Source organism: Oncorhynchus mykiss, chromosome 16 (genome assembly GCF_013265735.2).
Source record: "Oncorhynchus mykiss isolate Arlee chromosome 16, USDA_OmykA_1.1, whole genome shotgun sequence".
Classification (NCBI taxonomy): domain Eukaryota; kingdom Metazoa; phylum Chordata; class Actinopteri; order Salmoniformes; family Salmonidae; genus Oncorhynchus; species Oncorhynchus mykiss.
This window is the reverse complement of record NC_048580.1, coordinates 36,616,188-36,643,427: the sequence shown is the minus strand read 5'-3', so window position 1 is coordinate 36,643,427 and position 27,240 is coordinate 36,616,188. Positions and strand designations below refer to the sequence as shown.

Below are 27,240 nucleotides of genomic sequence, written 5' to 3'. Positions count from 1 at the left end.
CCCCAACACTCTTCTTACGTTTCCAGGTAATGTAGTAAAACAATGTTCTTAGAACGTTACCCCAACCCTCTTCTTACGTTTCCAGATAATGTACTAACACAATGTTCTTAGAACGTTCCCCCAACGCTCTTCTTACATTTCCAGGTAATGTAGTAACACAATGTTCTTAGAACGTTCCCCCAACGCTCTTCTTACGTTTCCAGGTAATCTAGTATCACAATGTTCTTAGAACGTTCCCCCAACGTTCTTCTTACGTTTCCAGGTAATGTACTAACACAATGTTCTTAGAACGTTCTCCCAACGCTCTTCTTACGTTTCCAGGTAATGTACTAACACAATGTTATTAGAACGTTCCCCCAATGCTCTTCTTACGTTTCCAGGTAATGTAGTAACACAATGTTCTTAGAACGTTCCCCCAACGCTCTTCTTACGTTTCCAGCTAATGTACTAACATAATGTTCCCCCAACACTCTTCTTACGTTTCCAGGTAATGTAGTAATACAATGTTCTTAGAACGTTCCCCAACCCTCTTCTTACGTTTCCAGATAATGTACTAACACAATGTTCTTAGAACGTTCCCCCAACGCTCTTCTTACATTTCCAGGTAATGTAGTAACATAATGTTCTTAGAACGTTCCCCCAACGCTCTTCTTACGTTTCCAGGTAATCTAGTATCACAATGTTCTTAGAACGTTCCCCCAACGTTCTTCTTACGTTTCCAGGTAATGTACTAACACAATGTTCTTAGAACGTTCTCCCAACGCTCTTCTTACGTTTCCAGGTAATGTACTAACACAATGTTCTTAGAACATGCAGCAGCAACAAAATGTGGGAACAATAGAAGTGATTCTGAGGAAATATTATGGGAACATTTGGCTAATGTTGATGCCCATATTACTTCTAACACCTATAACAACAAACAAGAAACATCCCTGGAACATTCTGCTAATGTTGATGCTGATATTACTACTAACACCTATAACAACAAACAAGAAACATCCCTGGAACATTCTGATAATGTTGATGCCCATATTACTACTAACACCTATAACAACAAACAAGAAACATCCCTGGAACATTCTGCTAATGTTGATGCCCATATTACTACACACACCTATAACAACAAACAAGAAACATCCCTGTGAGTCGGTTGTTAAGTTATTCTGTAAGGATATGACATGATGATCCAGATTGGTTCTAAAAACATTACTTCCAAGATAATGCAAATAGTTCTGAAAGCATTACTTCCAAGGTAATGCAAATAGTTCAGAAAACATTACTTCCAAGATAATGCAAATTGTTCTGAAAACATTACTTCCAAGATAATGCAAATAGTTCTGAAAACATTACTTCCAAGATAATGCAAATAGTTCTAAAAACATTACTTCCAACATAATGAAAATAGTTCTGAAAACATTACTTCCAACATAATGCAAATAGTTCTGAAAACATTGCTGCAATGTTCTGTAATGTAACATTATTGTATGAAGTTGCCAAACTTTAAAAAAAAAAGCATTTCAATCTTCTTACTTAATTATATTATATTAGGATATTGTCCAAGCATAACTATTTTAAAGAATGGTAATCAAGTATATTTGAACCTGCAATCTGCCATCTTCAAGCCCTGTAGGCTACTTAGTCTGCTGCGCCACCAGGATACTAATGATTCTAGTAGATTTCCCTTTGTACTGAAATACATAAATTATTATCCAAACTATATGTCTTAGTACATATGCACATTATGTACACCTCACCGCAATTTAGCACGCAATCATTTAACCTTCTTTCTGATTTCTGAAATCAAGTTTCTAGGGAAAATAAAAGTCTTTCTAGATTTAGTCATCCTCTCTTTTTGCAAAGAGAAATGCCACAACTTGGAAGCCAGAGTAAAATATGGTGTTGAGAAATGATGTTTGTTTAATGTAATGTGATTCCACTTGAATGGTTGTACATCTAAATTCCTCAACAGTAAGATGCAAGGAAACTCTGGGAACAAATGTTTTTTTCCCTAACAGATAATCATCTGGACAATTTTTGTGTTTTGGGAACATATCTTTTGTGCTGTCACCACAATGTTACCACCCGACTGTTCCCACAACCTAATAAAACATACTAAATGGGTTCTGGGAACGTTCTTGTAACGTCATTCGAATGTTTTATACAAACATTATATTATCATCAGCACAACTGTCCAGTTTTGTGTTATGAGAACATTGGCAACAACCTAATGAAAGCTCTTGGAATTTTCACAGAACCAATTTTGGTTTGCTGGGTACAAACTGGGTGTGAGAGCTAAATCACATAGTAAAGACGTCTACAGAATGCCTACAGAAAAAGGACCTACCTCCCATCCGAAGGAGCTGTCTTTGACCGTGGCACTCTGCAGTGCGCTGTGAGGTCCAAAGTGTTCTCCCATCCCGATCCGGGTTTTGACCCATATCCCCAGGCCCGCTCCGGGAACCGAGGACTCGCGCAGCTCCAGGTCGCAGGGGCCGGGAATGTAGACGGGCACCTCGTAGGGCGAGCCTTCCTTGGGCGTGAAGGGGATCTCGTGGTGATGATGGTGGCTGGGATGGTGGTTGTTGGGGTGCGGGGACAGGGGACCTACGGAGATGGGAGACATGATGCTGTCCTCGGTCTCCTCCTCCCCACTATCAACCCCTCCCGCCAGGAGGTGGGTCTCTGTCTCGTGCATGCTGTCAACTGGCTCAATGTCATCTGAGAGAGGAAGAGAAAGTGAGAGAGTTAGTTTATGTACAATATCTTAAATATTCCACCATTGATTTAACCACACACGTCAATTGAGAATCAAGGAGGGAGAGGAGAGCGAGAGAATCAAAGTGTATATGCCTTCAGAGTGAGAAAGAGATGCTTGACTACTAGATATTACTGCAGTATCTTGGCCTATTCTCTGCACTCACTCCATTTTGGGAGTTTATACCAGTATCACCAAAATATATATTGTATAGACAGGACTTTTACACTGTAGACATGATCACCAATGGAACTTAACCCTACCCTACACAACCCAAACAAGCGAAAGATGGAAAACCTAAGAAGCCTTCAGACCCAGGTAGGGCAGCCTGCCACACAGTGTTCCCAGTCAAAACACCCCACCGTCAGAGGAAGCCCTGATGGGACATGGTGTTCCACTCAGTCACAACCATCTCCTGCCGGGTCATCTTACAGATAATGGGGGAGAAATGACCCAGACATTGACAGTCACTCGCCCGTTTAGATTAGTCATCTATGCTTGTCACTGTTCTGTGGCTGACAGCGTAATTGTGCTGGTCGGGTTTCCACCGTCCAGCGATAACGACAAAGACAAAGAATTAGAGAGGCGCGAGTCTAGCTAGACACACCATCTGCATCAACTCCTAACCTCCCTCTGGCACAGTCATGACCAGATCACTTGGAGAAAGTCAGATGTACATTATACAGTTGAAGTCGGAAGTTTATATACAACCTAGCCAAATACATTTAAACTAGTAAAAATTCCCTGTTTTAGATCAGTTAGGATCACCACTTTATTCTAAGAATGTGAAATGTCAGAAAAATAGTAGAGAGAATTACTTATTTCAGCTTTTATTTCTTTCATCACATTCCCAGTGGGTCAGAAGTTTACATACACATTCCCAGAGTTCAATTCTCGGGACTCTTTTCTCTGTATTTCTCAATGATGTCTCTCTTGCTCCGGGTGATTCCCTGATCCACCTCTATGCAGACGACACCATTCTGTATACATCTGGCCCTTCTTTGGACACTGTGTTAACTAACCTCCAAACGAGCTTCAATGCCATACAACACTGCTTCCGTGCCTTCCAACTGCTCTTAAACGCTAGCATAACCCAATGCATGCTTTTCAACTGTTCGCTGCCCGCACCCGCCCGTCCGAATAGCATCACTACTCTGGACGGTTCTGACCTAGAATACGTGGATAACTACAAATACCTAGGTGTCTGGCTAGACTGTAAACTCTCCTTCCAGACTCATATCAAACATCTCCAATCCAAAATGAAATCTAGAATTGGCTCTCTATTTCACAACAAAGCCTCCTTCACTCACGCCGCCAAACTTACCCTAGTAAAACTGACTATCCTACCGATCCTCGACTTCGGCGATGTCATCTACAAAATAGCTTCCAATACTCTACTCAGCAAGCTGGATGCAGTTTATCACAGTGCCATCCGTTTTGTTACCAAAGAGCATTATACCACCCACCACTGCGACCTATATGCTCTAGTCGGCTGGCACTCACCACATATTCGTCGCCAGACCCACTGGCTCCAGGTCATCTACAAGTCTATGCTAGGTAAAGCTCTGCATTATCTCAGCTCACTGGTCACGATAATAGCACACGCTCCAGCGGGTACATCTCACTGGTCATCCCCAAAGCCAACACCTGCTTTTGGCCGCATTTCCTTCCAGTTCTCTGCTGCCAGTGACGGGAACGAATTGCAAAAATCGCTGAAGCTGGAGACTTATATTTCCCTCACTAACTTTAAACATCAGCTGTCTGAGCAGCTAACTGATCGCTGCAGCTGTACATAGTCGATCTGTAAATTGCCCACCCAATCTACCTACCTCATCCCAATATTGTTTTTATTTACTTTGCTGTTCTTTTGCACACCAATATTACTACTTACACACAATCATCTGCTCATCATCATCTGCTCATCTATCACTCCAGTATTAATCTGCTAAATTGTAATTACTTTTCTACTATGGTCTATTTATTGCTATAACTCCTCATGCCATTTCCACACACTGTATATAGACTTACTTTTATTTATATTGTGTTATTGACTCTACGCTTGTTTATTCCATGTCGCTCTGTTGTTGTTTTTGTCACACTGCTTAGCTTTATCTTGGCAAGGTCGCAGTTGTAAATGAGAACTTGTTCTCAACTAGCTTACCTGGTTAAATAAAGGTGAAAAAAAAACTCAATTAGTATTTGGTAGCATTGCCTTTAAATTGTTTAACTTTGTTCACATTTTTCCAGAAGCCATCCACAAACTTCCCACAATAAGTTGGGTGAATTTTGGCCCATTCCTCCTGACAGAGCTGGTGTAACTGAGTCAGGTTTGTAGGCCTCTTTGCTCGTACACACTTTTTCAGTTCTGCTGACAAATGTTCTATAGGATTTAGGTCAGGGCTTTGTGATGGCCACTCCTGTCCTTAAGCCATTTTGCCACAACTTTGCCACAACTTTGGAAGTATACTTGGAGTCATTGTCCATTTGGAAGACTCATTTGTAACCAAGCTTTAGCTTGATGTCTTGAGATGTTGCTTCAATATAGTCCCATAATATTCTGTCCTCATGATGCCATCTATTTTGTGAAGTGCACCAGACCCTCCTGCACCAAAGCAACTCCCCAACATGATGCTGCCACCCCCGTGCTTCACGGTTGGGATGGTGTTCTTTGGCTTGCAAGCCTCCCTCTTTTTTCCTCCAAACATAACAATGGTCATTATGGCCAAACAGTTCTATTTTTGTTTCATCAGACCAGAGGACATTTCTCCAAAAAGTACAATCTTTGTCCCCATGTGCAGTTGCAAACCGTAGTCTGTCTTTTTTATGGTGGTTTTGGAGCAGAGGCTTCTTCTTTGCTGAGTGGCCTTTCAGGTTATGTCGATATAGGACTCGTTTTCCTGTGGATATAGATACTTTCTTTTCTCGAGCATCTTCACACGGTCCTTTGCTGTTGTTCTGGGATTGATTTTCACTCTTCACACCAAAGTACGTTCATCTCTAAGAGACAGAACGCGTCTCCTTCCTGAGCGGTATGACGGCTGCGTGGTCCCATGGTGTTTATACTTGCGTACTATTGTTTTTACAGATGAACGTGGTACCTTCAGGCGTTTGGACATTTCTCACAAGGATGAACCAGACTTGTGGAGGTCTACTATTTTTTTCTGAGGTCTTGACTGATTCCTTTTGATTTTACAATGATGTCAAGCAAAGAGGCACTGAGTTTGAAGGTAGGCCTTGAAATACATCCACAGGTACACCTCCAATTGACTCAAATTATGAAGCTTCTAAAGCCATGACATAATTTTCTGTAATTTTCCAAGCTGTTTAAAGGCACAGTCAACTTAGTGTATGTAAACTTCTGACCCACTGGAATTGTGATACAGTGAATTATAAGTGAAATAATCTGTCTGCGAACAATTGTTGGAAAATGACTTGTGTCATGCACAAAGTAGATGTCCTAACCGATTGTCAAAAATATATTTGTTAACAATACATTTGTGGAGTGGTTGAAAAATGAGAATCCAAACTATATTTGTTAACAATACATTTGTGGAGTGGTTGAAAAATGAGACTCCAACCTAAGTGTATATAAACTTCTGATTTCAACTGTATATATAGAATTATGTGGACACCCCTTCAAATGAGTAGATTCGGCTATTTCAGCCACATCCGTTGCTGACAGGTGTATAAAATCTAGCACACAGCCATGCAATCTCCATAGACAAACATTGGCAGTAGAATGGCCTTACTGAAGAGCTCAGTGACTTTCAACATGTTACAGTCGTAGGATGCCACCTTTCCAACAAGTCAATTTGTCAAAATTCTGCCTTGCTAGAGCTGCCCCGGGCAACTGTAAGTGCCGGTATTGTGAATTGAAAATGCCTAGGAGCAATAACGGCTCAGCCACAAAGTGGTAGGCCACACAAGCTTACAGAACGGGACCGCCAAGTTCTGAAGCGCGTAGCACGTACAAATCGTCTGTTCTCGGTTGCAACACTCACTACCAAGTTCTAAACTGCCTCTGGAAGCAACGTCAGCACAATAACTGTTAGTCGAGAGCTTCATGAAATGGGTTTCCATGTCCGAGCAGCCGCACACAAACCTAAGATCACCATGCGCAATGCCAAGCGTCGGCTGTAGTGGTGTAAAGCTCACAGCTATTCGACTCTGGAGGAGTGGAAATACATTCTCACTCTTCTACCATCTGGCAGTCCTGACGGATGCAACTGGGTTTGACGTATGCCAGGAGAACCCTACCTGCCCCAATGCATAGTGCTAACTGTAAAGTTTGGTGGAGGAGGAATAATGGTCTGGGGCTGTTTTTCAGGGTTCGGGCTAGGCCCCTTAGTTCCGGTGAAGGGACATTTTGACATTCTAGATGATTCTGTGCTTCCAACTTTGTGGCAACAGTTTGGGGAAGGCCCTTTCCTGTTTCAGCATGACAATGCCCCCGCGCACAAAGTGAGATCCATACTGAAATGGTTTGTCAGATCGGTGTGGAAGAACTTGACTGGCCTGCAAAGAGCACTGACCTCAACCCCATCGGACACCTTTGGGATGAATTTTCACGCCGACTGCGAGCCAGGCCTAATCCCATCAGTGCCCGACCACACTAATGCTCTTGTGGCTGAATGGAAGCAAGTCCCTGCAGCAATGTTCCAACATCTAGTGGAAAGCCTTCCCAGAAGAGAAGAGGCTGTTAGAGCAGCATGGGGGGAGGGGGGGGGGACTCCATATTAATGCCAACGATGTTGTAATGAGATGTTCGACGAGCAGGTGTTCACAAAGCTTTGGTCAGTGTAGTGTATTTTTTAGCAACAGTTTTAAAGATTTTAGTTTTCGTGAGCAAATTAAATGACAAATCCCCTACAGAAACAGGTAGTAAATACCTTTGCAGTGCAAGTACCATGCTGCAACAACAAGAAGAAAATCTCTGTAGTACAGTAAACACATATACAGTATACCACACGTTAGTCCCCAAGGGCAGCACTCAAATGTAACAGGCAAACTGATTTTGACTATCTCAAACTTACACGAATTTGTAGGTTGCCTGGACGACGGAGGGAGCAGGCAGGCTGTAGTGTGGCAGCAAAAGCAATGCTCCAATAAACTCTTGGGGTTTGGATCGTACAATATTGAGAAAAAATAATTGCTGGATATGTAAGTCTGGTAAGGAAACGTGAACTATGAAAACACGGACTCTTAGCGACTGGCAAGAGAACATCCTGAGAGGTCCAGGAAGCTTATCATATAAAAGCTGGGCAGTAAAACGAAGGCTTTTACCTATTTTAATGATCAAGGTTTCATAGATGACCAGGCAGTCAATTAGGCGAAGGGAAACATGTACGCCAGCAGTAGCTTCCACTTTTCACAAATCAATTCAACTTTTATAACCTCAGCCTAGTTTCCAAGAATCCACAGTGTTTTCGAAGCGTGAAAAACTTTTTTCTCTCCCCTTAAGCTGGCACCCGACTCATCGAGTGCAACAAGGGGTTGTTACTGTTACTTCCCTAATTTTAACAAACATAACTAGTGTTGGACAGAAACCGCTGGAGCGGAGCTCCAAGCAAAAAAAACAAATGTGATTTAAAGGAGCCTTCTGGCCAGGAGTTAATTAAGATAGTCCGAGCTCAGTTCCCTTCTTCCTAAAGAGCTGCCACAAAAAAGGGAAAGTTAAAACTAATCAACACAGAAAAAACCTCCCTCTTCCTCCTTCTTGTTCCCTGTGACATTCTAGTTGAGGCCATGTTCAACCATAAAATGTGCCACAAAAAAAGGAGAGGAGAAGAGAGAGAAAAGTAAGCAGGAACAAGAGAGAGATGTTAGCACAGTCTCCCTGGGGGCTGCTTAAAGACCTCTGCTAGATAGTGCCTTCCTTTCTCCCTCTACCATGTTGTTCTTTCTCTCCCTGTCGCTCTTTTCACAGATAACTATTTATCCTGATTAGGTCAGGGGTCAATCATTAATTCACACCTTGGGGGTCCTGCTGGCTGGGCCTACAATGGGCCGCTTGTTTGGCTCTTGTTATTCCACCGGAAACTACTGTGCACCCAGAGATCCCGGCAACATGAATGCATCCGATTTGGTCTTTATTTGGATCGTCCAGATAATCCATCTGTAGATGCTCTACAGATGGTCATACCATCAACAAACTATCTGTTGATAAGCAACTGCTTGCTAGGGTTATGGTTATGGTTAGGTTTAGAGTAAGGGTAAGGGCTAAGTTTAGGGTTAGGATAAGGGTTAAGGTTAGGTTTAGGGCTAGGGCTAGGGTTAGGGTTAGTAGATAGGTAGTTGAAATGTTACCGATAGTCTGTAGAGCATATATAGATGGACTATCCAAATAAAGTGTAACCGATTTATTCAAACATTATAAATGCGATCCTTTAATCTGGCCTCTTTGTTATTGTTGTCTGTTGTGTAAAACACGCGTTTCCCATTGACTTGGAGCTGATCGTGGACAATGGGAAACGGAGCGCAGAGCACGCCCTCACATTGATGGGGCTGTAGTGGAGCTGGTCGAGAGCTGTGTCCACATCCCTAAGGATCTATGATGGTCCACACACACCAACAAAGTCATGAAGAGGGCACGACCACCTCTTCCCCCTCAGGAGGCAACAATGTTATACAGCTGCACCATTGAGAGCACCGCCTGGTATGGCAACTGCTTGGCATCTAACCGCAATGCGCTACAGAAGGCTTTGCGTACAGCCCAGTACATAACTGGGGTTGAGCTCCCTGCCATCCAGAACCATTATACGAGGCGGTGTCAGAGTACGACCACAACAATTGTCAAAGACTCCAGCCACCCAAGTCATAGACAATTGTCTCTGCTACCGATGCACCAAGTCTGGAACCAACAGGACCCTGAACAGCTTATACAGTTTGTTATATAGTTAACCAAACAGCTGCAGTACCCGGACTATCTGCATTGACCCTGCATTATATGTATAGTACGAGTCAAAAGTTTGGACACACCTGCTCATTCAAGTGTTTTTCTTTATTTTTGACTATTTTCTACATTGTAGAATAATGGTGAAGACATCAAAACTATGAAATAACACATATGGAATCATGTAGTAACCAAAAAATTGTTACACAAATCACAATATATTTTAGATTCTTCAAAGTAGTCACCCTTTGCCTTGATGACAGCCTTGCTAACTCTTGGAATTCTCTCAACCATCTTCTCCTGGAATGCTTTTCCAACAGTCTTGAAGGAGTTCCCACATATGCTGAGCACTTTTTGGATGCTTTTCCTGCACTCTGCCGTCCAACTCATCCCAAACCATCTCAATTGGGTTGAGGTTGGGTGATATTGTGTGTGTGTGTGTGTGTGTGTGTGTGTGTGTGTGTGTGTGTGTGTGTGTGTGTGTGTGTGTGTGTGTGTGTGTGTGTGTGTGTGTGTGTGTGTGTGTTTATAATGTTTAGTGTGTAGGTGTTGTGCTGTCAGCCAGTACATTGTCCCTGTGGTTAGAGACGCTCCCCAGGGGCTCCCAGCCCGGCTTGGCCAGACATTTATTAACAGGACAGATTAATAGCACTGGGTGAAGACATTTTCACAAACATGAGAAGTATTAATAATAATAATCAATAGCAACTTACATTGTCCAAATGTAGTTGCAAACATCACTCAGGGGGAGGGAGAGAGAGAGAGAGAGGGAGGAGGTGTATGGGAAAGCATACAGTACGATCCCTTCATCCACCCAAAGGGAGGAGAGAGTGAGTGAGTGAGAGAGAGAGAGAGTGAGAGAGAGAGAGTGAGAGAGAGAGAGAGAGAGAGAGAGAGAGAGAGAAACTGTGGTAAAATGGGGTCTACGTCCCGCGCCAGAGCCGCCACCGCGGACAGACGCCCACCCAGACCCTCCCCTATAGGTTCAGGTTTTGCGGCCGGAGTCCGCACCTTTGGGGGGGGTACTGTCACGTTCTGACCTTTATTTCCTTTGTTTTGTCTTTATTTAGTATGGTCAGGGCGTGAGTTGGGATGGGCAGTCTATGTTTGTTTTTCTATGTTTGGTTTTTGTTTCGGCCTAGTATGGTTCTCAATCAGAGGCAGGTGTCGGTCGTTAGTTGTCTCTGATTGAGAATCATACTTAGGTAGCCTGGGTTTCACTGTTGGTTTGTGGGTGTTTGTTTTCGTGTGTGTGTTTGTCACCACACGGTACTGTTTCCATTGTTGTAGAGTTCACGTTATCGTTTATTGTTTTTTTTCGATTGTTCATTTGTCTGTATTAAAAACATTATGGACACTTACCACGCTGCATCTTGGTCCGATCCTTACTCCTCTTCGGACAAAGAGATCTGCCGTTACAGAAACACCCACCAACCAAGGACCAAGCAGCGTGGTAACAGGCAGCAGCAGCAGCGGCAAAGTACACAGGACTCCTGGACATGGGAAGAGATTCTGGATGGCACAGGGCCATGGACTCAGCCAGGGGAATATCGCCGTCCCAAAGCAGAGCTGGAGGCAGCGAAAGCAGAGCAGCGCTGGTATGAGGAGGCTGGAAGCCGGAGAAGCAGCCCAAAAATTTCTTGGGGGGCGGCAAACAGGGATTGTGGCGAAGCCAGGTAGGAGACCTGCGCCAACTACCTGTGCTTACCGGAGACCGAGAGGGACCGGGCAGGCACCGTGTTATGCGGTGGGGCGCAATGTTTCCCCAGTGCGTGTGCATAGCCCGGTGCGGTACATTCCAGCTCCTCGTATCGGCCGGGCAAGAGTGGGTATCGAGCCAGGTGCCATGAAGCCGGCTCAACGCATCTGGTCTCCAGTGCGTCTCCTCTGGCCAACGTACATGGCACCAGCCTTACGCATGGTGTCCCCGGTACGCCAGCACAGCCCAGTGCGGGCTATTCCACCTCGCCGCACTGGCCTGGCTACCGGGAGCATTCAACCAGGTAAGGTTGGGCAGGTTCGGTGCTCAAGAGCTCCAGTACGCCTGCAAGGTCCGGTCTATCCGGTGCCAACTCCACGCACCAGCCCTCCGCACCAGGCTGTCTCTCCTTCTTCTGCCTACAGGTGCTCCCGCCTGTCCAGCGCTGCCAGAGCCTTCCTCCTCTCCAGCGCTGCCAGAGTCTCCCGTCTGTCCTGAGCCGCCAGAGTCTCCCGTCTGTCCTGAGCCGCCAGAGTCTCCCATCTGTCCTGAGCCGCCAGAGTCTCCCGTCTATCCTTAACCGCCAGAGCCGCCAGTCTGTCCTGAGCCGCCAGAGCCGCCAGTCAGCCAGGAGCCGCCAGTCAGCCAGGGGCCACCAGAGCCGCCAGCCAGCCAGGATCCGCCAGAGCCGCCAGCGAGCCAGGAGCCGCCAGAGCCGTCAGTCAGCCAGGAGCCGCCAGAGCTGTCAGCCAGCCCGGAGCCGCCAGAGCCGTCAGCCAGCCCGGAGCTGCCAGAGCCGTCAGTCAGCCAGGAGCTGCCAAAGCCGTCAGCCAGCCAGAAGCTGCCAGATCCGTCAGTCAGCCAGTTGATGCCAGAGTCGCCCTTCACTCCGGAGCTGCCGGAGTCGCCCGCCTGTCCGGCGCTGCCGGAGTCTCACGCCTGTCTGGCGCTGCCGGAATCTCCCGTCCATTCAGGACCCATTTCTAGGGTCCCAGTTCGAGGTCGATGGCGAGGGTCGCCGTGTTTAGGAGTCCATGGAGGCGGCCAATGAGGTGGAGAAAAACTGTGGTAAAGTGGGGTCCACGTCCCGTGCCAGAGCCGCCACCGCGGACAGACGCCCACCCAGACCCTCCCCTATAGGTTCAGGTTTTGCGGCCGGAGTCCGCACCTTTGGGGGGGGGGGGGGGGGGGGGGGGGTACTGTCACGTTCTGACTTTTATTTCCTTTGTTTTGTCTTTACTTAGTATGGTCAGGGTGTGAGTTGGGGTGGGCAGTCTGTTTTTCTATGCTTGGTTTCTGTTTCGGCCTAGTATGGTTCTCAATCAGAGGCAGGTGTCGTTAGTTGTCTCTGATTGAGAATCATACTTAGGTAGCCTGGGTTTCACTGTTGGTTTGTGGGTGTTTGTTTCCGTGTGTGTGTTTGTCGCCACAAAGTACTGTTTCTGTTGTTGTAGATTTCACGTTATCGTTTATTGTTTTAGTTCGACTGTTCATTAGTCTGTATTAAAAACATTATGAACACTTACCACGCTGCATCTTGGTCCGATCCTTACTCCTCTTCAGACGAAGAGGAGATCTGCCATTACAGGAGTGGTACTCAGTGATGTGTTGTTTTGGATATGCCCCAAACATATAGCTTTGTATTCGGGACAAGATTTCTTTGCAACATTTATTGCAGTTTTACTTTAGTGCCTTATTGCATACAGGATGCATGTTTTGGAATAGTTGTATTCAGTGCAGGCTTCCTTCTTTTCACTCTGTCATTAGGTTAGGATGAGGAGTAACTAAAAGCCATTCAACTCTGAAACTATTTTAAAGTCACCATTGGCTTCATGGTGAAATACCTGTGCGGTTTCCTTCCTCTCAGGAAACTGAGCTAGGAAGGATGCCTGTATCCTTTTAGTGACTGAGTGTATTGATCAGGGGTGCTACTTTCACATGTCCCCCCCACATTCTGAAATTGCATTTTTGTCCCACCCCCCGAGTTTTATCAAAACAAGGCAACAGTGTGCTTTAGGACCATGCGGAGCGTTCAGGTAGGCTGTTTGGAGTGTTTATCAGACTGGATTCAAAAAATTTATGTATAATGTATGTTCTCCCACTTCTAAAACCAAAGTTGCGCCCCTGGTTTTGATTCACCATCCAAAGTGCAATTAATAACATCTCCATTCGGCCAAGGGATATTCAATGTCCGCTTTCTACCAATAGGTGCCCTTCTTTGCGAAGCATGGGAAAACCCCCCTCAACTGAGGGAACTTACAGATAATTGTATGAGTGGCGTACAGAGATGAAGTTGTAAAAACATAATTCCACTTTCACATTACAGGGTATTGTGTGTAGGCTAGTCACACAAAACCACACAAAAACAATCAGACTATTCTTCATTTAATACCGTGCACCTTTATCAAAACAGGGTGAATGGAATGAATGGAGAACTCCTTTCCCGTGCGAAGCAATGTGCTTAATATTAGGAAAGTTGAGAAATAAATATAGAAAGCTGATGGGATCCTCCTCTTTTTAGTAGAGGCTATCAAAACTCTGATTTATCATGCAGTTGCATATTCTATAGAAATGTTGTGCATCGCGAGGTCATGGGCTCTCATGAAGTGTTTGATTAGATTTTCGATCACATTTGCATTGATGTCAGAGTGATTAGAGGGACAATGGAGTGCTGAGAACCAGGCAGTTAGCGAGTTTTGTAGGCTATTAATGACCACCAGCAGCATCAGAGCTTGGGGTAGCCTAATTACTGTGACTAAACGGTGTGGAATTTGACTGCTGTCATGACTGCCTGCGCACTAAATGCACTGATTTCCTTCAGTCATCTTCTCTCCCTGCTCTCTCCATCTCCCATCTCTCAACATGTACTTACACAGCCAGATCCCATCCATTCTGAACGGCAGACAGTCCACTCAGAGTGCAGTGAGTGACAGCTAGAGAGGCTGTAAAGGTGAGTGCCCACGCAGGAGGCAAACTTCCCCATTGTAGCCTACACCTCCTCACAGAACGCACACATACACTTGCACGCGCACATGTACACAAAACCCTTTCATACACAATATCTGCTTTTCAAATAAAGCATTCTTTGTTACATGTAATCTATTTATGATTTAAAAAATGAGAGGTCTTTATGTTTTATGTTTATAAGGGCAGAGGGGCTAAAGGGGAAACCAATATTGCTTTTCTATCCAATTTACTTTGGAACATTATAAGACCAGTGAGTGTTTATTTGGATGATGTAATAGGACTGAATGAGACAGAGAGAGAGAGAGAGAGAGAGAGAGACAGAGACAGAGACAGAGACAGAGACAGAGACAGAGACAGAGACAGAGAGAGACAGAGAGAGAGACAGAGAGAGAGAGAGAGAGAGAGAGACAGACAGAGAGAGGGGCTCGGGGCTCCCCTTCCGCTGCCTCCCCACATATATCACTCGATAATCAGCCCGCTCCGCACTCACAGTCATTAGCCAGTGAATTAAAGGCAATCCACCGTGGTATTAATCACAAAGACAAAAGTGTTAGCACAGCTGCTGACCTGCCTGTAGGAAAGGGACCACGCTGTGGAAGGGGAGGAGGAGAGAGAAAAGGAGAAGGTACGATGTATGGATGGATGGTAGGATGGATGGACCGATAGATGGATTTATGTATGTATGGATGTATGGATGTATGGATGTATGGATGACTCTGTACCGCTACCCCCTGTATACAGCCTCATTACTAACCTGTACCCCTGCATACTGACTCTGTACCGGTACCCTCTGTATACAGCCTCATTACTAACCTGTACCCCTGCATACTGACTCTGTACCGCTCCCCTATATACAGCCTCATTACTAACCTGTACCCCTGCATACTGACTCTGTACCAGTACCCCCTGTATACAGCCTCATTACTAACCTGTACCCCTGCATACTGACTGTACCGCTACAGAGCGTAATTTTAACATATATATTTTTACTTAACGCAGTTGTTTCTTAAAACGCCTTGAAGAATTGTTCGTTAGAGCCTGTAAGTAAGCATTTCACTGTAAGGTCTACTACACCTGTTGTCTTCAGCGCATGTGACAGTCCAATTAGATTTGAGTAGTAAAGTGCTGTTCCCACTCCAGTGAGAAAATCCAATTAAAAGGACTCTCAGCTCCACTATCAATGCTTAATTAATGAATGGCTGAAATTCAGCATCTAATTAAACTGATCCCTCATTTCAACAGAAACAAAAAACGTCCCACCAGTTAGGTTGTTGGTTATGTTATCTGATATCTACAGTGATGGCATTAAAATGCATTTAAAGTATGGTATTGAATTGTCCCGTTTTTGTGATTAATACAGTTGGGAAGGTATTGGTACGGTTCATAGGTCACAACAAGAGAGAGAGTGGGAGAAAAGCAGAGAGAGTAAAGAAGAACAGCAGGGACGGTACATCAGGCGCTACTGACAGAACTACATACAAAATGCACAGGAACTACATTACCCAGCATCCCCATCAGCTCTTTGCCCTGCAACTAATAACGAAAATGACCGCTTCTTAACTCGACAAATTCAGGTGCAGTCCCTCCCTGTTTCAGTACGTTTTCTTCCATTTGGTGCCTAATGAACAAGACCCCTGCACCTCTGGTTGGCCCTGTTCATCAGCCTACACATTTCAACACACTGTCAGAGTGGATATCTATCCAATAGGTAGGAGGTCCTAATCCACCTACATCAAGTCAATTTAGCTTACAGCGAACAGCCATGCAGCCTAGCTGACCCAGTACCCGACGAAGGCCTGAGAGGAGAGCTAGAGGGACCGGAGATAGAGGGACCAGAGATAGAGGGACCAGAGATAGAGGGACCAGAGATAGAGGGACCAGAACTAGAGGCACCAGAGATAGATGGACCAGAACTAGAGGGCCCAGAGATAGAGGGACCAGAACTAGAGGGACCAGAGAGAGAGGGACAAGAGCCGGAGGGACCAGAGCTGGAGGGACCAGAGCTAGAGGAACCAGAGATAGCGGAACCAGAGATAGAGGGACCAGAGATAGAGGGACCAGTTAGAGATATGTATACTGGTATGTTCCATACCTCCATGTGGTCATATAAAACCCATATTGAACCAGATCCAAGTGTTTCAACAACCAGTAAAGGTTGCTAGAAGCTGATGTGTCCAGTAGAAAACACACACAGTAGCAGCAGAAGTAGCAGTGGTCTGTGGAGTAAAACATTTTGCTTGGTGGCAGGAAGGAAGACTGGGAAACAGATGGGAAGGAAGGCAGGAGAATGGGCAACAAGTGTAGAGGAGAAGGGAGAGGGGTAGCAATACTGCCAGTCCCTCTACCCCCTCCACGAGCCTCGAGTCGAGAAGCGGACGAGAAGGGAGAGGGGTAACAATACTGCCGGTCCCTCTACCCCCTCCACGAGCCTCGAGTCGAGAAGCGGACGAGAAGGGAGAGGGGTAACAACACTGCCAGTCCCTCTACCCCCTCCACGAGCCTTGAGTCGAGAAGCGGACGAGCGGAGACATACACACAATATTGTATACAGCACCGCCAAACAATGGGTCCTCCACAAAGAATTCTGGGAAAGGGGCACGGCTGGCTTCTCCCCCGGCCTGCGAGGGCCCTGTCCCAGCACTGAGACTAAGTGGTGCCACAGGGTGTGTGTGTGACTTCATGTGCATGTGTGCCCCCTCTTTTTACGACGCCTAAATAATGCTCAACTTTGCCCCTAGTGTGTGTGTGTGTCTGTCTGACCTCAGTGTCAGCTGTGTGTGTGTGTGTGTGTGTGTGTGTGTGTGTGTGTGTGTGTGTGTGTGTGTGTGTGTGTGTGTGTGTGTGTAAAGGCGTCGCTGCTGTTGGGGGTGAGCGGCGTGCGTTTGGAGATAATTGGCTGGTAATTAGGAGGGGGTAATTAGGAGGGGGCCTTCATCTCAGGTGGCCCTCCCCTGGTGTAATGGGATGACGCCAGCCCCCCTCTCTTCTCAGTCTCTGTTACCTGGCTGACGAACTAAGTGTGGTGCAGCAGGTGACATCCGCATCAGGCTGCTGCTCTCTAGGGCCTCTGGGGGACCAGAGCTAGAGGCTGCACAGTCCCCACTATTAGTCATCGTCCCTCTCGGGGACCCAGTGAGAGAGAGAGAAACAAGCACAGCCCGCACCCCTACAAACACAGGCCTCTCCTCAAAAAGATATCTGACCTCAATGAGACTACAATGCTTAATTATTCCTCTGCTGTTGTTGTTGTCGTTGTTGTTCCTGGCTCTTTCGTTGAGATCCACAGCACGGCATTGTTTTCTGTGCCTCCGCCCCAGCCCTCTCTCCCCGATCTCCATTTAGCCAGAGACAAAACTTGGTCTAATTAGATCGGAAGTGAGAGAGGCTATCAATGGGGAATCAGTATTCAAAGAAAACGCACAACTTTTCCAAACACAAAACAGCAGGAAGCCAAACAGTGTTGTGCTGATGAACGGAGCGATTGGTCTGATACAAGCCAAGCTTGTAGAATCTGGTTGCCTGGTCTTTTTGGAAGTTGGACAGCCTGCCTGCAATGCCGCAGTCTGGCCCCTGTCTATGGGCTAACTAGCTTGCCACTACTCTACATAGTAAACCAACCAACAGCCAGTCAACACCCCAGCAGAGAGAAATAACTGCTGGAATGGAATGTATTCAGCTCCAAGGGAACATTGCATCTGCTTTACTCCATACGAGACACTTTATCTGCATTTGGAAAGTATTCAGACCCCTAGACTTTTTACACATTTTGTTACGTTACAGCCTTATTCTAAAATGGATTACATCGTTTTTTCCCCCTCATCAATCTACACACAACGACAAAGCAAACAGGAAAAATCACATTTAAACAAGTTTTCAGACCCTTTACTCAGTACTTTGTTGAAGCACCTTTGGCAGCGATTACAGCCTCTAGTCTTCTTGGGTATGACGCTACAAGCTTGGCACACCTGTATTTGGGGAGTTTCTCCCATTCTTCTTTGCAGATCCTCTCAAGCTCTGTCAGGTGGGTGGGGAGCGTCGCTACACAGCTATTTTCAGGTCTCTCTAGAGATGTTAGATCGGGTTCAAGTCCGGACTCTGGCTGGGCCACTGTACACAGCCAATCTGTAAATAGCACACCTGACTAACTCATCCCCATATTATTACTTACCCTCTTGCTCTTTTGCACCCCAGGATCTATACTTGCACATCATCATCTGCACATCTATCGCTCCAGTATTAATGCTAAATTGTAATTACAGTGCCTTGCGAAAGTATTCGGCCCCCTTGAACTTTGCGACCTTTTGCCACATTTCAGGCTTCAAACATAAGGATATAGAACTGTATTTTTTTGTGAAGAATCAACAACAAGTGGGACACAATCATGAAGTGGAACGACATTTATTGGATATTTCAAACTTTTTTAAAATATCAAAAACTGAAAAATTGGGCGTGCAAAATTATTCAGCCCCCTTAAGTTAATACTTTGTAGCGCCACCTTTTGCTGCGATTACAGCTGTAAGTCGCTTGGGGTATGTCTCTATCAGTTTTGCACATCGAGAGACTGACATTTTTTCCCATTCCTCCTTGCAAAACAGCTCGAGCTCAGTGAGGTTGGATGGAGAGCATTTGTGAACAGCAGTTTTCAGTTCTTTCCACAGATTCTCAATTGGATTCAGGTCTGGACTTTGTCTTGGCCATTCTAACACCTGGATATGTTTATTTTTGAACCATTCCATTGCAGATTTTGCTTTATGTTTTGGATCATTCTCTTGTTGGAAGACAAATCTCCGTCCCAGTCTCAGGTCTTTTGCAGACTCCATCAGGTTTTCTTCCAGAATGGTCCTGTATTTGGCTCCATCCATCTTCCCATCAATTTAACCATCTTCCCTGTCCCTGCTGAAGAAAAGCAGGCCCAAACCATGATGCTGCCACCACCATGTTTGACAGTGGGGATGGTGTGTTCAGCTGTGTTGCTTTTACGCCAAACATAACGTTTTGCATTGTTGCCAAAAAGTTCAATTTTGGTTTCATCTGACCAGAGCACCTTCTTCCACATGTTTGGTGTGTCTCCCAGGTGGCTTGTGGCAAACTTTAAATGACACTTTTTATGGATATCTTTAAGAAATGGCTTTCTTCTTGCCACTCTTCCATAAAGGCCAGATTTGTGCAATATACGACTGATTGTTGTCCTATGGACAGAGTCTCCCACCTCAGCTGTAGATCTCTGCAGTTCATCCAGAGTGATCATGGGCCTCTTGGCTGCATCTCTCATCAGTCTTCTCCTTGTATGAGCTGAAAGTTTAGAGGGACGGCCAGGTCTTGGTAGATTTGCAGTGGTCTGATACTCCTTCCATTTCAATATTATCGCTTGCACAGTGCTCCTTGGGATGTTTAAAGCTTGGGAAATCTTTTTGCATCCAAATCCGGCTTTAAACTTCTTCACAACAGTATCTCGGACCTGCCTGGTGTGTTCCTTGTTCTTCATGATGCTCTCTGCGCTTTTAACGGACCTCTGAGACTATCACAGTGCAGGTGCATTTATACGGAGACTTGATTACACACAGGTGGATTGTATTTATCATCATTAGTCATTTAGGTCAACATTGGATCATTCAGAGATCCTCACTGAACTTCTGGAGAGAGTTTGCTGCACTGAAAGTAAAGGGACTGAATAAATTTGCACGCCCAATTTTTCAGTTTTTGATTTGTTAAAAAAGTTTGAAATATCCAATAAATGTCGTTCCACTTCATGATTGTGTCCCACTTGTTGTTGATTCTTCACAAAAAAATAAGGTTTATATCTTTATGTTAAGCCTGAAATGTGGCAAAAGGTCGCAAAGTTCAAGGGGGCTGAATACTTTCGCAAGGCACTGTACTTTGCCTCTATGGCTTATTTATTGCCTTATCTCCCTACTCTTCGACATTTGCACACACTGTACATATATTTTTCTATTGTGATTTTACGTTTGGTTATGTGTAATTCTGTGTTGTTGTTTGTGTCGCACTGCTTTGCTTTATCTTGGCCAGGTTGCAGTTGTAAATGAGAACTTGTTCTCAACTAGCTTACCTGGTTAAATAAAGGTGAAATAAAAATAAATTAAATAAAAGGACATTCAGAGACTTGTCCCGAAGCCACTCATGCATTGTCTTGGCTGTGTGCTTAGGTTCGTTGTCCTGTTGGAAGGTGAACCTTCACCCCAGTCTGAGGCCCTGAGCGCTCTGGAGCAGGTTTTCATCAAGGATCTCTCTGTACTTTGCTCCGTTCATCTTTTCCTCTATCCTGACTAGTATCCCAGTCCCTGCCACTGAAAAACATCTCCACAGCATGATGCCTCCACCACCATGCTTCACTGTAGGGATGATGACAGGTTTCCTCCAGACGTGATTCTTGGCATTCAGGTCAAATAGTTCATTCTTGGTTTCATCAGACCGGAAATTCTTGTTTCCCATGGTCTGAGAGTATTTTTGGTGCCTTTTGGCAAACTCCAAGAGGGCTGTCATGTGCCTTTTACTGAGGAGTGGCTTCCACCTGGCCACTCTACCATAAAGGCCTGATTGGTGGAGTGCTGCAGAGATGTTTGTCCTTTTGGAAGAGGAGGGAGGTAGGCAAAAGTTCTCCGCAGAGGAACTCTGGAGCTCTGTCAGAGTGACCATCGGGTTCTTGGTCTTCGATGCCTTTGACCTCATGGCTTGTTTTTTGCTCTGACATGCACTGTCAACTGTGGGACCTTATAGAGACAGGTGTGTGCCTTTCCAAATCATGTCCAATCAATTGAGTTTACCACAGGTGAACTCCAACCAAGTTGTAGAAACATCTCAATGATCATCAAAGGAAACAGGATGCTCAATTTCGAGTCTGATAGTTTGGGGTTTGAATATTTATGTAAATGTCATATTTTTTTATATAATATTATATAAATGTGCTAACATTTCTGAAAACCTGTTTTTACTTCGTCATTATCGGGTATTGTGTGTAGATTGATGAGGGAAACAACGATTGAATCCATTTTAGAATAAGTAACAAACCAGAATGTGTAAAAAGTGAAGGGGTCTGAATACTTTCTGAATGCAGTGTATATGCCGTTTAGATATGATCGAAGAAGTACCAAATCGAAGACTGAATGGATTTGTAAGATTTTGGTACGTGTTCGTCATATTTATTTCACAGAACACAGGAAACAAACGAACAAGTGAATAACGGAAAACCGAAAGAGTCCCATATGGTGAAAACACTGAAACGGAAAATAACTCCCCACAACCCATGGTGGGAAAACAGGCTGCCTAAGTATGGTTCTCAATCAGAGACAACGATTGCCAGTTGCCTCTGATTGGGAGCCATACCAGGCCAAACACATAGAAATACAAACACAAGAACAAAACATAGAATGCCCACCCCACCTCACACCCTGACTAACCTAAAATGGAGACATACAAAGGGAACTGAGGTCAGGACGTGACAGTACAGGAATCAGAATCTGTAGTGTGAATCAGCTTCTTCCCTGAATAGTTGAGAAATAGTTTTGAGAAAAGAAGTAGACACATATGTGTTTGGTAAATCATTCAAATCTAAAAAAGCTGTCCCAATTCATGTCAAGAGGAAACAGTGGTGAGAATGTATATGTAATGATGTTCATTTACAGAGGATTACGCCTGTGTGTGTGTGTGTGTCTCTGTCTGTGTGTCTGTGTGTCTGTGTCTGTGTCTGTCTGTCTGTCTGTGTCTGTCTGTCTGTGTCTGTCTGTCTGTGTCTGTCTGTCTGTGTCTGTCTGTCTGTGTCTGTCTGTCTGTGTCTGTCTGTCTGTGTCTGTCTGTCTGTGTCTGTCTGTCTGTGTCTGTCTGTCTGTGTCTGTCTGTCTGTGTCTGTCTGTGTCTGTCTGTCTGTCTGTGTGTGTGCATTTCTCCAAACAGAAAACAACAAGAAACAGGGAACCAAAATAAGGACAACAATAGAGACAAGTGAGAGTGGAGGAAGGAGGAAGCTGTGACACACAGGAAGGACAGACTTCACATTGGCACAGTCACTCGTCTGTACATAGGGGACCGAAAGAGATGCGACACCCCAGACCAAACAGACCCACACGCCAAAGATTTGCTCGAGACAGAGAGGACAGAGAGGGAGAGAGAAAGAGAGAGCGGAAGAGAGAAAGAGAGAGCGGAAGAGAGAAAGAGAGAGCGGGAGAGAAAGAGAGAGAATATTGATAAAAACAGTAGAATTCTTTATATTGTTAATCAAAAACACAGAGAACCAGACAACAAAAATATACGCCTTCAATATGGGGAAACACTGAAGCAATACAAACACACCCTAGGAACAAAAAAGGAACAGCACATTAGAAATCAGCTGGATAGAATTGAGCAATCCATAGAATCAAAGCACTTCTGGGAGAATTGGAATAAATTAAACAAACCTCATCATGAGGAATTGGCTTTCCAAAATGGGGATATGTGGAGAAATCACTTTGCAAACCTCTACAGCAATATAACAAAGAGCCCAGAACAAAACAGATATATCCGAAAAATTACAAATGCTTGAATCAGCAGTCAAAGACTATCAGAATCCTGTGGATACCCCAATTACAGAAGAAGAAAACTATGCACTCTCCAACCCAAAAAGGCCTGTGGTGCTGATTGCTGATGGTATTTTAAATGAAATGATCAAATATACAGACCACAAATTCAAATTGGCTATACTCAAACTCTTCAACATTATCCTCACTGCTGGTATTTTCCCCGATATTTGGAACCAGAGATTGATCACACCAATCTATAAAAATGGAGACAAATTTGACCCAAATAATTAGAGGAGTTTGCATTAACAGCAACCTGGGGAAAATTCTCTGCAGTATTATAAATAGCAGACTACATCATTTCCTTGACGAACACAACGTATTGAGTAGAAGCCAGATTGGATTTCTAAACAATTATTGTACAACAGACCACATTTACACCGTCCACACTAATTGACAAACAAGTTAAGCAAAACAAAGGCTAAATCTACTCGTGTTTTCTAGATATCAAAAAAGCATTTGATTCAATTTGGCACGAAGGTATTTTTTATAAACTAATAGAAAGTGATATTGGAGGGAAAACGTATGTTATTAAATCAATGTACACTAAAAACAAATGTGCGGTTAAAATTGGCAACAAGCAAACAGACTTCTTCTCTCAGGGACGGGGAGTGAAACAGGGCTGCCCATTAAGTCCAACACTATTTAACATCTACATTAATTAATGAATTGGCAAAAACATTAGAAGAATCGGAAGCACCTGGTATCACCCTACAAAGCACTGAAATCAAGTGTCTGCTGTACGCAGATGACCTGGTGCTGCTGTCTCCTACTAAAGAGGGGTTACAGCAGCACCTAGATCGTCTTCACAGGTTCTGTCAGACCTGGGCTCTGACCTTTAACCTAAAAAAAACAAATATAATGATATTCCAAAAAAGGTCTGGAAATCAGGATGACAAATATAAATTATATTTGAACACAGTTCTATTAGAACACACCATATCTAGAATTAAATATCATCAACTCAGGTAGCTTTCACATGGTTGTGAATGAGCTGAGAGACAAAGCAAGAAAAGCATTCTATGCCATTAAAAGAAACATTAAAATTGAAATTCCAATTAGAATCTGGCTCAACATTTTTCACTCAGTTATAGAACCAATTGCTCTATATGGCAGTGAAGTATGGGGTCCAATCTCTAATAATGAATTCACCAAATGGGACAAACTGTAACGTTGGTCGTCTTCTTCCTCTGATGAGGAGTAAGATAGATCGGATCAATTTGCAACTGAACACTACAAAAATACAAAATAACAACGTGAAACAAACGAAACGGTCCCGTGTGGTAACAAACACTAACACGGAAAATAATCACCCACCACTCAAAAGTGAAACCAGGCTACCTAAATATGGTTCTCAATCAGGGACAACGATAAACAGCTGCCTCTGATTGAGAACCATACCAGGCCAAACACAGAAATCCCAAAACATAGAAAAAGGAACATAGACAACCCACCCAACTCACACCCCGACCGTAATAAAACAAAGACATAATAAAAGAACTAAGGTCAGAACGTGACACAAACATCCAATTGAAATACTGCATGTAGAGTTTTGCAAGACTGTATTGCAAGTGCAAAGAAAAACTCAAAATAAGGCATGTAGAGCAGAATTGGGCCAATACCCCCTCCTCAATCGAATAGAAAAAAGAGCCATCAAATTTTAAAACCATCTAAAAACAAGTGACCCCAAAACATTCCATCACACAGCTCTACAATGTCAAGAGATGAAACAAGAGAAGAGTCCCCTCAGCCAGCTGGTTCTGAGGCTCAGTTCACCAACCCAAACCAACCCCATAGAGCCTCAGGACAGCACTCAGAAAATCTGGCCCAACCAAATCATCACAAAACAAAAATAGAAATATATCACCTATTGGAAAGACAACACAAAAAAACAAAGTAAACTTAAATGCTATTTGGCTCTAAACAGACAGTAGTTGGTGGCAGACTATCTGACCACTGTGACTGATAGAAAACTGAGGAAAACATTGACTAGGTACAGATTCAGTGAGCACAGTCTGGCTATAGAGACCGGTCGTCACAGACAAACCTGGCTGCCCAGAGATGACAGGCTGTGCTCACTCTGCTCCAGGGGAGGTGTAGAGAAAGAGCTGCATTTCTTATTACACTGTGACAAATACTCAGACCTAAGAGAATATTTCTTTCCCAAAATTATAATTCAATACAAAGAATTTGAAACTATAAAATGAGGGACCTGAGGGACAGCCAGTGAAAAGTGCATTGTAATGTCGATATTATTTCCCATCTTGTTTTGTTTTGTCTTTCATACCATGTGTCTTCTCAGTCATGTTGACACTGGTCTACTACTATTGCTTTAATGTATTGTTGTTCTGATTAATATTGTTAGTGTAGTTGTTGTTAATGGTAATCCCATGTCCACTACTACTATCATTATTGCTGTTGGTCCCACAATTTATTTATATATAAATATATATATTTATTTTTCGATATGTATACTTTGACAATGTAAGTCATAATGAACTTGCCATGTCAATAAAGTCAATTGAATTGAAAAAAATTGAGAGAGAGAGAGAGAGAGAGAGAGAGAGAGAGAGAGAGAGAAGAGAGAGAGACAGAGAGAGAGAGAGAGAGAGAGAGAGAGAGATGTATTGGAGAATTCCACAGGGTCCTCTCTTCCTCTCCCCTGCATTTAATTTGGACATGGTGGGCATGGTCTCATCAATTATAAGTCAGGTTTTGGTGGCAGCTGTAGGAGCACGGTGTTCACGGCTCTGTGTGTGTGAGATAAGAACGCGGCGCAGGGGTCATTAATCAATGTGGCTGGTCCGAGAACGAGGCCTAAATTGGCTCATCATTCTCGACATTAAAGAGGAATTTGGGTGTGCGGGGGGCTGCTTCTCCAATAGGAATCCCTGATCACGCTTTGTAGGCAACGTAGAGGCGGCGTTGGCTAGCTAAGCTCAAGCGCAGAAACTCGTCTAAACTGCGCATGTGCAGGCCGTCAAATCAAAGGCAATTATTAATTATAAACTCTGTGGTGTTATCTTTTTCTTTTGCACAGGTCTGGAGTGTATCACAAAGAGTCAGGGATTCACCACACAAGACTGCAGGTAGGATTAACACAGTAAAAACATGCCAAAGTCAGCTTAGCCTTTACAGTTGCAGATAAAAGCACAGAGGAAATGATTTGCAAATAGCAGAAAAACGTATTCTGGGGGCTCTGTTTGTGCTTCTCAACAGCAAGCGATTGTGGATAACCAGGAGGAAGTTGACCCTGGGGATGAGAGGTCAGCTCCTCAAGCTATCAGAACGATGGACGGATGATGAAAGGATGGCCCGTGTTAAGAAGGGCTGTAACATCCTGTCTTGGAGGAATATGGATGACCCTCCACAACAGGATGTAACTTCAGGTTACTGTCTCTCCCCATTGAGCACTAATAACTTCAGGTTACTGTCGCTCCCCATTGAGCAGTAATAACTTCAGGTTACTGTCTTTTCCCATTGAGCACTAATAACTTCAGATTACTGTCGCTCCCCATTGAGCAGTTATAACTTCAGGTTACTGTCTTTTCCCATTGAGCACTAATAACTTCAGATTACTGTCGCTCCCCATTGAGCAGTAATAACTTCAGGTTGCTGTCTCTCCCCATTGACCACTAATAACTTCAGGTTTGACGACAGGTTACTGTCGACTGAGATAGATAGAGCTCACGATGGGTCTAAATATGTTGTCATTGTATCGGATAAAAACAGCTGTCATTTGTATACTTAATACTTAAATAAGAAATTTGCACCCAGTAAAATAAGATGGCCCGTCAAGTACAAACACTTCGGACCAACTCAGAAGGTGGGAGACATTGGGGGAAATCACATTTGCGTGTAGAGTGTGGGACATTATGAGCAACCAGTTTAGCTGTCCTTTCCTCTCTCTTTTTCTCTCTGTCCGTGCCGGTCTCTTCCTTCCTCTCTCTGTCCCCTACTTTACTTTATGTGTCCTCCCACTCCCCACTCCCTGTCTCTCCCTTTCTTTCTCCTCTCTTCCGTCTCTCTCAGGTCTTTGTTGTGCCGGGCACCATAACGTTGCAGCTTTGTTGCGGATCCAGTTCCAGACTGCAGTGGAGGGGAGGGATTGTGGGTATTTTCTTTGATAGGATGACAGGATACAGGGATGTTTGGGGTGGGGGGAGACTAACTAAATCTGTTCCATATGACACTGGCTCACATGGCCCTCCTGCATGTTTCTGGGCACCCAGAACGCCATGGGTGGGCGTGCATTGGAGGGATGGGTAGGGAGGGGGTGTATTGAGATATCAGAGATGTTTGTGATGACAGGGGCCAAACCTTGTCACACACCAGGGGCTCTGGCTCATTATATCTGGGT

The 27,240-nt window shown here is 44.4% G+C and overlaps 1 protein-coding gene across 1 annotated transcript in view; it reads right to left on the bottom strand.

Moving 5' to 3' along the window:
- LOC110491048 (histone-lysine N-methyltransferase PRDM16) overlaps positions 1–27,240 on the bottom strand; it is a 394,111-nt gene that overhangs the window by 301,636 nt on the left and 65,235 nt on the right. Inside the window, exon 2 of the mRNA XM_036946771.1 lies at positions 2,345–2,718. Within this exon, the coding sequence (XP_036802666.1) occupies positions 2,345–2,718 (374 nt within the window). The remainder of the gene's footprint in view (positions 1–2,344; positions 2,719–27,240) is intronic.